The 15,172-nt window shown below is 34.7% G+C and overlaps 1 protein-coding gene and 2 long non-coding RNA genes across 3 annotated transcripts; 2 read left to right on the forward strand and 1 right to left on the reverse strand.

Moving 5' to 3' along the window:
* Positions 1-1,699: 1,699 nt before the first annotated feature.
* Positions 1,700-5,107, forward strand: LOC139195740 (DEMETER-like protein 2). Its single transcript, XM_070821119.1, has 14 exons — positions 1,700-2,108; positions 2,214-2,304; positions 2,383-2,650; positions 2,736-2,815; positions 2,901-2,985; positions 3,072-3,163; positions 3,277-3,345; positions 3,499-3,535; positions 3,638-3,708; positions 4,074-4,319; positions 4,488-4,524; positions 4,632-4,689; positions 4,802-4,920; positions 5,015-5,107. Exons 1-14 carry the CDS (start codon positions 1,700-1,702, stop codon positions 5,105-5,107), a joined length of 1,755 nt encoding a protein of 584 aa, XP_070677220.1.
* A 74-nt stretch (positions 5,108-5,181) lies between these two features.
* Positions 5,182-5,823, forward strand: LOC139196620 (uncharacterized). Its single transcript, XR_011581702.1, has 3 exons — positions 5,182-5,279; positions 5,354-5,392; positions 5,463-5,823. It is a non-coding gene; the product is annotated as an uncharacterized lncRNA (long non-coding RNA).
* Positions 5,824-10,220: 4,397 nt separating this feature from the next.
* Positions 10,221-14,676, reverse strand: LOC139196619 (uncharacterized). The gene is made up of 5 exons (XR_011581701.1): positions 14,500-14,676; positions 13,465-13,580; positions 11,608-11,688; positions 11,129-11,497; positions 10,221-10,542 (listed from the first exon to the last, which is right to left on the reverse strand). It is a non-coding gene; the product is annotated as an uncharacterized lncRNA (long non-coding RNA).
* Positions 14,677-15,172: the final 496 nt, after the last annotated feature.

Below are 15,172 nucleotides of genomic sequence, written 5' to 3' on the forward strand. Positions count from 1 at the left end.
TCTTTGACCACGTTCTCTGTAGCAAGAACCTTTCCATCCTCATCCTTGATGCACCTTACTTGGTTTAGGTCCCTTGTCTTCTTTTCCCTTGCTCTAGCTAGTTTATAGATATCCAACTCTCCTTCTTTGGTATCTAGTCGCTTATACATATCGTCATAAGCCGCTAACTTAGCTTCTCTCACAGCTTTCTTCGCCTCTTGCTTCACTTTTCTATACCTTTCACCATTTTCATCGGTCCTATCCTTGTATAAGGCTTTACAACATTCCTTATTAGCCTTCATCTTTGTTTGTACCTCCTCATTCCACCACTAAGATTCCTTTTGGTGTGGAGCAAAGTCCTTGGACTCTCCTAATACCTCTTTTGCTACTTTTCGGATACAACTAGCCATGGAATCCCACATTTGGCTAGCTTCCCCCTCTCTATCCCACATACGCTGGGTGATTACTTTCTCTTTGAAAATGACTTGTTTTTCTTCTTTTAGATTCCACTATCTAGTCATTGGGCACTTCCAAGTCTTGTTCTTTTTTTCTCACTCTTTTGATATGTACATCCATCACCAACAAGCGATGTTGATTAGCCAAGCTCTCTCCCAGTATAACTTTGCAATCCTTACAAGTTATACGATCCCCTTTCCTCATTAGAAGAAAATCTATTTGTGTTTTTGACGACCCACTCTTGTAGGTGATCACATGTTCTTCTCTCTTCTTAAAGAAGGTGCTAGCTAAGAAGAGATTATATGCCATTGCAAAATCCAAGATAGCTTCCCCATCCTCGTTTCTCTCCCCAAAACCATGGCCACCATGAAAACTTCCATAGTTGCCTGTCTCCCTGCCCACGTGTCCATTTAAATCTCCTCCTATAAATAACTTCTCCGTCTGAGCAATTCCTTGCACCAAGTCTCCAAGGTCTTCCCAAAATTTCTCCTTCGAACTCGTATCCAACCCTACTTGAGGTGTCTACGCACTAATCACATTGATAAGTTCTTGTCCTATTACAATCTTGATTGCCATGATTCTATCTCTTACCTTCTTGACATCTACAACATCTTGTGTCAAGGTCTTGTCCACGATGATGCCAATACTGTTTCTCGTTCTATTTGTGCCCGAATACCAAAGTTTAAACCCTAAGTTTTCTAGATTCTTTGCCTTACGACCAACCCACTTAGTTTCTTGTAGGCACATAATATTTATCATTCTCCTCACCATAACTTCCACTACTTCCATAGATTTTCCCGTTAAGGTTCCTATATTCCATGTTCCTAAATGCATTCTGCTCTCTTGAACTCTACCCTTCTGTCCTAGCTTCTTCACCCTCCCCGTCTAATAGGATCAAAGTACTTCTTTTGTGTGTCTCGTGTAAAGTTGATAGGAGCATATGCTCCCAAACAACTTTGAGTGGAGTTGTTCGAAAATAAGTTTCTATGGCCCCCTTGCTCATTTAACACTGCATCCGGGTGCCGATGGAGATACAGCGACCCTTGCTCACTTATCACTGTGCTTGGGCCACACAGCGTGCCACTTACGGGTGACGCCCTAGCTTTAGCGCGATTTCGTTCTGGATTCATTTTCATAAGGATTCGACGTAACTATGGAGTGCCAGCTGTCGACTACCTGACGCCCTCCCCCTCCTCCTTTATCCGGGCTTGGGACTGGCATTGTAAGATAAACTTACACAGGTGGAGTTAGAGTCAGAATACAAATGGAAGAAAAATCCAAAGGAGAAATAATTATTGGTGGCAAGTGCACGAAATCTCCAAAACCTGTAAAATTGAAAGAAACTAGGTCATCCAAGTGTGCTACTGCTCAAAAGTTGCCCAATGTTGGACGTTATAACAGAGTTTCTGTTCGAAAAGTACAAAACGATACACAAGCTCAATCCATGAAACAAGATCAGAAGGCACATGGAGATATTTTAGGAAAGCGCAATAAATCTGTTCATCAAGTAGGGCCTTCTGATTCAACCCTGCGATGGCATGCACAACCTCAGATTGATTGGAGCAAAGATGTATCAGACAATATTAAAGACAAGGAGGAATGGTGGGAAGAAGAAACGAAACTGTTCTGTAAACGAGCAAATTCTTTCATTGCCTGCATGAATCAAGTCCAAGGTGGCAAATGGATTTTTTGAATCCAAGCATATATATGCAATTTTTTAGAAGTTGATTAGTTAATTTTCCAAGCCTTTTCTCATAGCACAATGTTAACTTTTGCAGGAAATAGACACTTCTCAGCGTGGAGAGGTTCCGTAGTGGACTCGGTTGTTGGGGCATTTTTTACTCAAAATGCTAAAGATCAGTCATCAAGGTAAGATGTTATTACTCCTTGATCTGCTTATATTGTCCTATGGAAAACGGTAAATGTGGACCTCTTGTTGGTGTGCAGTTCTGCCTTTATGTCACTTGCTGCAAAATATCCGACTATTCAAATGGAGCAAGCATGTGATTATGCAAGGAACGAAAAAAATGTGAGAAGCATTGTTGGTTGGGATTTTTTAGAGTACATTTATTACACCAGAAGAACAACAAAAGAGAGAAGTAATGATACAATGGACTCTTTAGACTGGGAAGCTGTTAGAGAAGCACCTCTAACTGAAATTTCAAAAAGCATTTTGGGAAGAGGAATGAACAATAAGCTCGCAGAACGCATCAAGGTAAAACTTGTGGTGATTGAGAACAGGTTAGGTTGATGAATTTCATTTGAAAAATGTCAATATATGTTTGCACTCAACTTTTCAGGGTTTCCTTGATATACTGAAGAGAGATCATGGCAGCATTGATCTCGAATGGTTAAGAGATGCCTCCCCGGAAGGAGTAAAGTAAGCTCATTGAAGAGACAAATATTATTTTACATAATTAAATGTTCAAAGGAATGTGGACATTTAAGGCTTCCCTATGATGCAGGAAGTATCTGTTGAGCATAGATGGAATTGGCTTGAAATGCGTTGAGTGTGTGCGGCTTTTAGCACTGAAGCAGCATGCCTTCCCGGTAAGACATTGAAGTAGCATGAATCGGAAGTCAAGAGCTTCATTCTGCCGCTTGATAATTTTCTTTTATATCTTCTGTTGCATTAGGTTGATACTAATGTTGTTCGGATAGTTATGCGACTTGGTTGGATCCCTATTCAGCCATTGCATTGGAAGCTTCAACATCATCATCTAAAGAGGTCAGAAATATAACATATATGTAGAGAGAGAATTTCGATTGAGGGATCCTTCAAATAATGTGAAACTAGAACTTTCAGATCGTACTTGAACATCTAACATTCTTTCTGCATAGGTACCCGACGGTAAATTCAATACATAAATATATGTGGCCAAGGCTGTCTGCCCTTGACCTACAAACACTGTATGGCTTTTTGTTTCTAAGAGATGAACAAACATTATAAGATTTCTTTTGACGATTCAATATAATCTCCATGCCATAAAATTGTTGCTTTCCAGTTTACAGAATGTATCAAGACAAATATTACTGGTTGATTAGAGTACTAATCTTTGACAGGTATGAATTACATTGCCAAATGATTACATGCGGCAAGGTATACATCTTGTTCATTCAACCTCTGTTACAAGAAAAGAATATATATTTTTCCGTATTCCTTGTTTCTCCATCATCACATTCTCAGTTGGTACTTGTACAGGTTTTCTGTAGAAAAAATCAACCAAATTGCAATGCATGTCCGATGAGAGAAGAGTGCCAACACTTTGCAAGGTTTCATCTCTCGTTCTTTGCTCAATTATGTATATCTTCTACTTATTTTTTGGACATAATTAGAATCATTTAGATTCAATTTGCAAAGTAAAAAGAAAGAGAAATCAACCTGGCAATTGAGCAGTATTACGTTGTTCGATAGTCTACGAATCTATGCAATGTGACATATTTTTGCTACAACGTATAAGTTGATCTTCTCTTCAGGTATAGTTTCACACTATCTTTTGATTGTAATGTATCGCAAAACTCATTATCCAACGTTCATGACATGGGATATTAGACTTCCCATATTTGACTAAAAAAATTAAAATCATACGGTGCTTCTATGTTAATGATATTTCAAGTAACAAATATGTTTCATGAAGTGCAAGGAGTGAAGGGGACATTGAAGATTTGTGCATAAAGGTTCACGATAAGAATCCTACAATCAAAGTCAATCCTAAAGGGTGTAAAATTGTAAAGGCTGATCATGCACAAAGTAAGCAGAAGTGTTTCAACCGAACAAGTGAGTCGCTTCAAGAAGTTGTCATGTCAAAATCTAGTGCTCCAGTTCCAACTAGTCACGCACCCAGATCGAAGCGCATGAGCCAATTTAGGACAAAGCATCAAGTGTAAGCAACATTTATTAACCTAAAATAGTTTGATTTTCGTAGGGTGAGATATGAATGAGGTTTTTAGGAGCTTATTTTAATCTTCAAAAGAAATTGTTTAGTACGTACAACTGTAATTTAAACTTTAAAAGTTCATATAGGTACTGACAAAAGTATATTCAACTGCAGCTACGAACTTCCAGACGCTCACCACATTTTGAAAGGGGTTAGATATCTCAAGCATTCTTGCTCTAAAACATTATACTGGCATAAATGTAGATGTCTTTGACTTCCAGACACTGATATTTTTTTTTTCCATGAAAACAAATGCAGCTAGAGAGAAGAGAACCTGATGATCCCTGCCCTTACCTTCTTGTTGTATGGTCATCTGGTAAGAGCGATTAGCCAATTGTTGTGTCTGGTTGTATTTTAATCTTCCAAAAGTATGCAGTCCTTGAACCGACATTGGTGTGATGGTGTTGTTTGTGCAACTTTTGATTCAGGCAAACTATCCAATCCTGTTGGATCAACTGAAGGTCAAACCGCTTGCTTTGATGAGAATGGACAATTTTTGGGCGGCAATGGTGAAGACACTGCCCAGACTGTTCTAGGAACAATTTTGGTGAGGAAGAACCCATAACCCTCGGCATGTATTTTAACCTGCATTTTTTCATATGCCAAAACTACAAAAGATAACAAAAACTAACCTCATACAGATACCATGTCGCACGGCAATGCGAGGAACTTTTCCTCTCAACGGAACATACTTTCAAGCTAATGAGGTAAAGCCTATTTCTTTTCTCATTTAAACTTGACATTTATTTAGGAAGTATATTATTTGAACTATCCAAACTGGTATGATGAAATAATAATATGAACAACAGGTGAGTGAAAACCTGATCGATGTTCCTGTGTCATCGATACAACATTTGAGGAGACGAACGCTATATTGTGGAAACAGTGTCTCGGGAATATTTATAGGTATATGTATGTGTTTTGGAATTGATTACAGTGGTTGGAAAATTTTGCTTGTTAGCTTACATTCTCCGTACCAGGTTTATTGACCAAAGAAATCCGGGACTGCTTTAAGAAAGGTATGTGGTTCCTTGCTACAGACGGCGAAATAATGCAGTTGCTGATAAAATTAGTAATTATGTTTTGCAGGATTCATTTGTGTGAGAGGGTTTGACCGGAAAACAAGGGAGCCGAAACCTTTAGCAAGAAGATTACACCGCAGCTAATCTTCTGAATATGATCAGAAGATTACAAGAAAGGAGAAGGTATGTACACCGGCCTGCTGCTGCTGCTATTTTGGAATATGCTCAGATTGCAATTCCATCAACAGTTGTACTAGTGAAGCTTACTAGTACTGTGTATCCACAATCCATCTCTTGTTTGTGCTTGGAATTGATGTGGTGGTCGAACTGCAGATGGACAATTAACCAGTAAAGACTAATTTTGTTGGACTTAAACTTTCCTAATTTCTTGTGTCTCATAAAAAGGAATGATATTTATTTTTGTGGGATCATTGACTAGCTTTGGTTTGGTCTGCTAAAAATATGACAGATCTCAATTGTTTTGCTTAAGTGAGGTTTTGTTGCGTAAGCACTAATCAATGAGATTGATCTACATAAAGTTGGTAAACTTGAGACCGCCTCGAGTTAAGTTCTAACTCGGTTGAATTGAACTCACATGTACACAAAACTATACCTCAATCCAAATTGTAAAGGTTGAGTTCGAGTTGGCTTAACCTAACCCGCCCGATTTAGATAGCTAACATATAATAATGTACATATCATATAACTCCATCACTCCACTCCACCTCCCACGTTACAAATACAATGAGAGGAGTGGTAAACAAATGGATACATGGCACTCCCTCCATCACTCTTTTACCCCCAAATCAAATCTCAACCACACAAATTTCAATTGACTTTTGACTTCATAAAATCAACGTCGTGCACACAAAAGAGCCCAACACTCAATCCAAACATCAAATAAAAAATTCAAGTCCTTTCCATTTCCCTCAGGGCAACTCCACCTTGGTGGAAGCCCCCTTAGGGCTATCCACTATGCTATCCACCCAGTTAACAGTAACTGCCCTAATGAACAGTAATCGTTTTTTGCATCTCCATTGTTACACTTGAATAGCCCTGGCAATTAGCAATAAAATATTACTATTTTTTTATTTATAAAATAATACAAAATAATTTTATTTGTAATTTCGGATAAGATTTTTAATTGTTCTTGTACCATGTGTCGTTATCAAAAAAGACAATTATTGGTAATGAATTTCCAATAAGATTTTTTAATCGTTCTCATTGCGCCACGTGTCATTATCGGAAAAGACAATTATTGATGACGGATTTCTGATAAGATTTGTAATCGTTCTCGTTGCGCCACATGTCATTATCGGAAAAGACAATTATTGGTGACGGATTTCTGATAAGATTTGTAATCGTTCTCGTTGCCACACATCATTATCGGAAAAGACAATTATTGGTGACGGATTTCTGATAAGATTTGTAATCGTTCTTGTTGCACCACGTGTTATTATCGGAACAGACAATTATTGGCGATGGATTTTCGATAAGATTTTTATTTGTTCTCGTTGCGCCACGTGTCATTATCCAAAAAGCCAATTATTAGAGATGGATTTCCGATCAGATTTTTAACCAATCACGTCGTGCCATGTGTCACAATCTATTTACAATCTTTGAGGATAAATTTCCACCAGATTTTTAACGAATGACAGCATGCCATGTAGCATTATCTATAACCTAATCGTTTCTGAATCCTCTATATAATCCACCATCCATCCTCAAAAATCTCAAACCAATTTTCTCAAGATCTCTATCATTATTCATAGTTTCTACTTCATTCTTCACCAAAATCTCTATCATTATTCATAGTTTCTACTTCATTCTTCACCAAAATCTCTATCATTATTCATAGTTTCTGCTTCATTCTTCACCAAAATTATTTATGAAATTGATAGAAAGAATTTTTTTAATTTTAGTTGACGTAGATTGATCTCTATCATAATTCCATGATGTTATGAAATTTGCATTTTTATTGAGTTTTTGCAGAAACCTTGCCTCCCTACTTACAATTATCAGAAGGCCGCCTCACCATCTCAGTAATCTCTTTTTACTTACCATTTTTAAATTGTTTATAGAAAAGCTTACAAAGTGATTTATGAAATTGATTGAATGTAGATTTCTTCAATTTTGTGCGACTTTTAACTTCTATTTTTGATGTGATGAAATTTGAGTTTTTGCATAATTGGTCCCATAGTTTGCCTATTTTCTCTGTTGCTCATGTTCGATATTATCTTATGCAGAGAATTACAAAGAAACAACCATAATTGTAATAAAGCTTGATAATGGCGATATTCTTGTTGTTTCTGGTTCTAGGAGGACAATATCTGATGATTTCAATACTTATATATAGGTAAGGGTTTTCTTTAACACTTTTTAATTTAACATTTTTTATTAGTTTTTAACGCTTTTTCTTTTTTAATTTAACATTGTTTACTATTTATATTATGGCTTTCTCAAATCTGTCAACTAGTAATATTTATATCTTTTCAGTATTTGATGTTGTTAACAAGGTGGACTATTTGAAAAGTAAGGTCTTGGTTGCAAGAGCAGGGAGTTTATTATTTGAAACGTGGTGTTTTTAATCTGTTGAAGGCAAATTTTTCTGTAGTCAATAGCTGTCTTATGGAGGTACTTGAACTGTGATGAAACTATAGGTTTTATAGTAATGAGATTTGTGAATTGGATTAGCCATATGTTTTTTCTTTGATATTTAAAGAAAAGGGTTTCACTTGCGATCAAAAAGTTAGTGGAATTGTCTAGGTTTTATGCTATTGGATTAGGTGCTATGTACCTAGAAAAGTATGTGAAGTCTAAACTGTGTAAACTTACTTGTATTGATGTCAAAAGTACCTTGAACTTGGCTGAACGTGAACTTCTACTTGCTTGCTTGAATGATCCATGCACTGGGGGCCACATAACAGGTTAGTTTTATGTGCAATCTGATACTATTAAAGTAATCTGATTTTATTTTAATACAAAATAATATTTTATATCCTGTTAAATTAATTTTATCTGATTATATTCTTAATTTTTTTTAACAGTTAGACTCTTTACACCTAAAGGGGTTGAAGAACTATTGCAAAACACAAATCTTGATCTTATGAAGAATTATTATGGACTTTTGGCACGAAATTATGAAAGATCAATTCTTCTCATCTTTAAGATGCAAGTAGTTGAACCTGAAGATCCATATTTGCTTCATAATGTGGACGTGTAGCTTTTTCAAAGTGTAATAGAGTATGTATTCTTAAAATGGCTCTTTTACACTCTGAAAAAGCTCCACGTCCACATTATGAAGCAAATATGGATCTTCTGTTCAACTACTTGCATCTTAAAAGAATTGATATTTCATAACTCCGTGCCAAAAGTCCATAATACTTCTTTATAACATAAAGAACTGTGTTTTGAAATAGTTCAAACCCTTTAGGTGTAAAAGAGTCTAACTGTTAAAAAATTAAAAATATAATCAGATAAAATTAATTTAACAGGATATAAAATATTATTTTGTATTAAAATAAAATCAGATTACTTTAATAATATCATATTGCACATAAAACTAACATGTTATGTGGCCCCCAGTGCATGGATCATTCAAGCAAGCAAGTAGAAGTCCACATTCAGCCAAGTTCAATGTACTTTTGACATCAATACAAGTAAGTTTACGCAGTTTAGACTTCACATACTTTTCTAGGTACATAGCACCTACTTCAATAGCATAAAACCTAGACAATTCCACTAACTTTTTTATCGCAAGTGAACCCCTTTTCTTTAAATAGCAAAGAAAAAACATATGGCTAATCCCATTCACAAATCTCATTACTATAAAACCTATAGTTTCATCACAGCTCAAGTACCTCCATAAGATAGCTATTGACTACAGAAAAATTTGCCTTCAACATATTAAAAACACAATGCTTCAAATAATAAACACTCCCGGCTCTTGTAACCAAGACCTTCCTTTTCAAATAGTCCACCTTGTTAACAACATCAAATACTGAAAAGATATAAATATTACTAGTTGACAGATTTGAGAAAGTCATAATATAAATAGTAAAAAATGTTAAATTAAAAAAAAAAGCGTTAAAAACTAATAAGAAATGTTAAATTAAATTAAAAAGTGTTAAAGAAAACCCTTACCTATATAAGTATTGAAATCCTCAGATATTGTCCTCTTAGAACCAGAAATAACAAGAATATCGTCATTATCAAGCTTTATTACAATTATGGTTTCTTTGTAATTCTCTGCATAAGATAATATCGAACATAAGCAACAGAGAAAATAGGCAAACTATTGGACCAATTATGCAAATACTCAACAAAAACTCAAATTTCATCACATTAAAAATAGAAAGAAAAACTTAAATTTTCTTTCACTTTCAATAGGCAAACTATTATTGCATTCTCAGAATGCATTATTATTTTTCTAAATTTTTCTTAAATAGGCAAATTTGAGTTTTTCTTAAAATAGAAAGAACTAGAAAATATGCATGCGCGTTGCTGCAGGACTTGAATGTATTAGTCGCAACAGGCATGAATAGTTTCCACACAAAAAAACTAAAAAGACGTAGCACCTAAGAATCAATGAAGAATTGGGACATCTTATATGCGAGTCTAAATCCCTATTGAACAAAAGTCCTATTTCTTCTTCAAATTGAATCAACATCATTGATCAAGCAATTAAACATTCCTACTGGCAAATAATTAACCCAAGAGTTGAGCGGATATATAGAGATTGGAATAAGGGGACGCACCAAAAGTAAAGGTCAACACAACTTTTCGAATTAAACTATATATCTAATTACCAGAAAACTTTGTAAAATTGACAAAGCACTTAATTTTTCTATTTAAAACAGTTTACCCATTCTTGATAAATAAAATATAGCTTAAGCTTAATTTATTAACAGCTTAATGCAGTTCAAAAATATTTTCTATTGTGACGAGAAGGAGAAGCTACAGCCACCCTCCTTTACTTTTTACTTTTTCCAGATGCATATCTATAGTTTACCTGCACCCTCATACCATGTGTCTTGAGCTGTTATCTATCCTCCACTTGCAGTATTTTCGCTCTTCTGCACGGAAACCTTGATAGCAAACAATTTCATCTGTTACCGGTTAATGGAGATGTCTTCTGCACAACTGGACTACAAAGAGGGAGAAAAACAGTATTAGGAAAACACATTATACTCAAAATCATCACACTGGAGATATTTTCAAACATATCACAATCCATCACACAAAGTGCATCAAACTCCAAGGCAAGACCAAGCAAACACACAAACTGTATAAAAACCCAATAAAGGTAGAAGTGTAACAATATTGTTATGCATCTGGATTTACTCATAGATAACGAATATAAGAATTTGATGATCTTGTTACTGCTCCAAGGAAAAATGAAATAAAATTCAATGGTTAAAATTAATCCTTATGTAAATGTATTCCCCACATCCATATCATTCAAGTACAATGAAATTCAATGGCTTCAACCAAAAGATACAAACAAAACTTAATTGAAAGTAGAAAGAAAAACTTGGACATGAGAACCGAAACTAATATTTGTAAAGGGTATAGTTTACTCTCATTATCATACTTTCTTTCTCTTGCTGTAAAACTGAAAGAGAAACACAGAAGGAAGATAACCAAATCCCATATAAATTAAGATGCTATCCAACGTCCCTAGTCATTAGCCCCCCAATAGCCCAAAATCCCGATAGCACAAAAAATCATTACCTCCTTAAAAACATGTTCTTTCAAAAAGTTACATGGTGTCGGACATTAGGTACTTCAGGGTCATTTGCAAACCAAAATTCATCATTAACATCAACATAGTGCTGAATCATAACGAATTAGGAATCAAATTAAAGGGCCACAGCTAAATCACATTCCAAGCACATAAGGTTATTTGAACGAACACAAACCAAATACAGAACTCAGACTAATTGAACATAAATTTCAGCAAATACCCAGAACAAATAGCAATAACTTGACCATAACCCAGACCCAGATCACAAAAAGTGGCAAAGATAACCTCAATCCCACTTAAATCAAACAACCAGATGACCCAATCTCCCAAATATCACCAACTAATGATCAAGGCAGCTACAAAACAGAAAACAAAAATGTGAGTTCTAATTGAATTCATTCACAAACAATTACTAAAATTAAATTGGGTGTATCCACAAACTGACCATCCTAAATCTCCTGCTTACCTCTGTGAGTCACGTTGTTTGATATCTGCAGTCCATTGTCATTCGTCTTGACACATGTTTGAGTAGGGGACTGCATGAAAGCTACAATGTGCATAAAATGTAATTATCACTAATTATAGGCAATGAAATCAAACATACATAAAATGGTACGATCTAGTTTTATTCATTTCCACAAAGCTCTCAGGTTCGACTCTTATGAAATGCCGTGTTTGATATAAATTATTAACAATACAAATACTCCAGCATCTTTTGAGTTTAAGTACTATTACTTAAACATGTTAACAAACCCATAAGCTGACTAATTCTAATTAGTTTCATGATGCAATTTCTATATACTTATATGAAGAACCAACAAAGTGAGTAAAAAGAAATTCTTAGTAAAAGAATTAGCCAATTCTAATCAACAACTACTAATCAAAAAGCAAAAGCAACATATGAGTTTTTCCGGCTTCAAACATAGAACCAACAGAGTCAAAGGTCTTCGTATGCATCATTAGGAAAAACTCATTATGGTATCAGAAATCATAACTTGAAGCTAAACCAAAAAAGGTAAGAGACAAACAATTGATGTTCTTTATGGTATCAGAAATCATAATAGCGGAATCAAATCATTTTTTTTATGTCCTATATAGTCTGGTAGAAGGTGCCCAATCAAAACAAAATGGATATCTGCAGAATCACATCCAACTTTAGTAGAATTCTTTAGTAGAATCACATCCAACTCTATCAATTACTTCTGAAATAGTAAAAAACCATGAAATTGTGCAGTCACTAAACTACAGAAATCACAAAAGAAAAACAACCCAATTCATAAATTAATGAATGAAAGGAGTATAAAATTCAATCATGAACCAAGAAGCGTGAGAAAACATGTAGAAAGTTTTCTTATAAGAAAATTTGTATACATTTATAATTTAGTCCTTCTCGGGCTTAAAAATACCATGTACTACACATATTAATGTAATCAATCGCTCATATAATTCAGGAGGCAAAAACCAAAAGCAAATTTTTTTCATTTCATGCCTTGAAAACACTCTTCAGTCTAGACAGTCCAAAAGGATATAATGGGACACTTTGGATGCGGTCCCTAACTATCAATATTCTTTGTTTGAAACCTTGTTAGTTTTTAGTTTTTAATTGAGGTCCCTGACATTAATGTAATAATGTAAGTTACTAAATTTTTTAATTAAAAATTAAAAATTGAAATTTGTAATTGTTTGTATTAATGAGATTTTAAATAAAACCCATAATTTATGGGATTAGAAATAATAAAATATAAATTATACTCTCTATTATATTGTGTGTGTGTACATATATGTATGGGTACATTAACCAAAATTAACAAAAAAAGTTATTGTACCAAAACATGGATACATTCTCAAATCAACAAAAAAGAATGCACCCATATAAGTTTAAACATGGATTAAAAAATTTGAATGGATTTTATATTAAAAAAGGGTACATTTTACATATAACAAATTGATATATTTGAGAATGGGTACATTTAAGATTAAAAAAATTGAAAAATTATATGAATGGGTACATTTAAGATTAAAAAATTGAGAATCTTTATATATATATAAAAAAAACTAATAGGTACAAACTTAATTTAATTTAATTTTTTATTATTTTGGAAATGTTTGAATTGAAAATTAATTAGAAGTTTAATAGAGGTGTGAGTATTAAACCCTAAATTAATTACTAATTTTTATATTAAAAAATTATATAATAAACATGTAAATTCATTATCACATTAATGCTAGGGACTTGAATCAAAATTTGAGAACTAATAAGGTCTTAGTCAATAAACAGTAAAAACTAGGGACCGGATACTAATTTTTCCGGATATAATACTACCTAAGGACCCTCAGATCACTTGAAAGTGTATCCCAAGTGTGAAGGCTGTCAGCAAAATTGAACTCCTGTGTTAAGAGGAGGGTGATCCACTTAAATGCATAAAATTGGGGATTGACCTGTCATTTAAAATAGGAGCCCAGTCAGTCCTATATAAAGAATTCTAGTGATCTAAATATGATATTCTTGAATAACCATGAAACTTAATGTGATGAATATTTAAGCAGTATTTTAGTATTTATAAGGCTGTCGATAGGTGACACATAATAATTTTGTCAGCCTTCTTGGAAAAATTATCTATTTTGAAAAATCCAACATAACCCAAATTTACATTAACAGGTAAACAGATGCTACATTAAAGAAAAAGAGAGCCAAGAACGGAATTTTACTTTGTTTCGTTCTCAGACAGTTATCGCCATAGATAAAGACCAATTGGAATGCAAAAATTAATAAGGTGAAATAAGCACATGTAAGTGTTATTTATAATTAAGTGAGTCTATACTAAGAATCGTCGTACCCAGTGCACAAGGCTCCCGCTTTACGCAGGGTCTGGGAGAGGTGAATGTCGGCTAGCCTTACCCCCATTTATGGAGAAACTGCTCCCAAGTGTCGAACCGAGAGTGTTATTCAAAAACTGAGTCTATACTATTGAAACTAAGTCGTATGCTATTGAAACTAAGTCGTATGCTACAACCAACACTTCCAATATCAAAAGAGAAACAAATAACAGTATACGACGCATTAGCATAAAACTGCCACATTACATATCATCAAATGACAGTAACTAACTCCTGATATCAACTGCCGGAAGAAAAACCTTGCCCGATGCAAAACAACAATTAAATCGAAAAAGTATGGAAGTTTTAGTTATATTATGACCGACTGTTATGTAAAAATATGCTTCAGACCTAACTTTCCCTATCTGAAACGAAAATCGAAATGGATTCCATTTCAGGGGACATTCAGAGATCCCATATTTCAGACTCTACGCCAAAAACATTTACAATGAAATTTTCTCTGCCTTTGAAACTACTTAACCTCATCCTCACTAAATCTGCCAGCACTGCATATTCTCTCGAAAAGTTATCACCCAGCCGCGTACTCCATCACAATGGCTAGATGAGTTGGTGTGAGCAGGACCTGCAAGAAAGAAACCGCACAACTCTCAAGTCTTAAACAGAACCTCTTTATCAAAATTTAATTCTCCAATTTAACAAAGTTTGTCACCATAAAAATAAGATTTTCTAGAAAGAGCAAGATGGGCACATGGGGTTGATCTTAACCCTTGATTTGGAATCCTATGAAGCTCCCTTTCCTGATGCATGACACACGGGTGCGCCTCAAAAAAAACAAATATATATATATATATATATAAAATTTTCTGTTTCCCTAGGACACGGTGTGAATTTAAGAGGGGAGAGAGCCGTTGGGCTCTGTGTTTGATGACTGACAGAAGACTGAGCCAGTTGCACGCCACTTTTCAAATTGCATGCCAGCTGCATGCCATTCAAAGCAGGGAATCCTATGCGTGTTTTCAAATGACAAATGCAGCTGTTACATCTGTTTCTATAGCAGCTGTTGCGCAAGTTGACACAAGTTTGACACTGTCCGTGTTGGTCAGCGCGTCTTCACACAGCCCTAGGTCCTGAGTTCGAATCCAGGTGCTTCTTTTTCTTTTTTTTTCTATTTGTTCTATTATTTGTTTATTTTA

Source organism: Malus domestica, chromosome 05, assembly GCF_042453785.1.
Source record: "Malus domestica chromosome 05, GDT2T_hap1".
Lineage (NCBI taxonomy): Eukaryota > Viridiplantae > Streptophyta > Magnoliopsida > Rosales > Rosaceae > Malus > Malus domestica.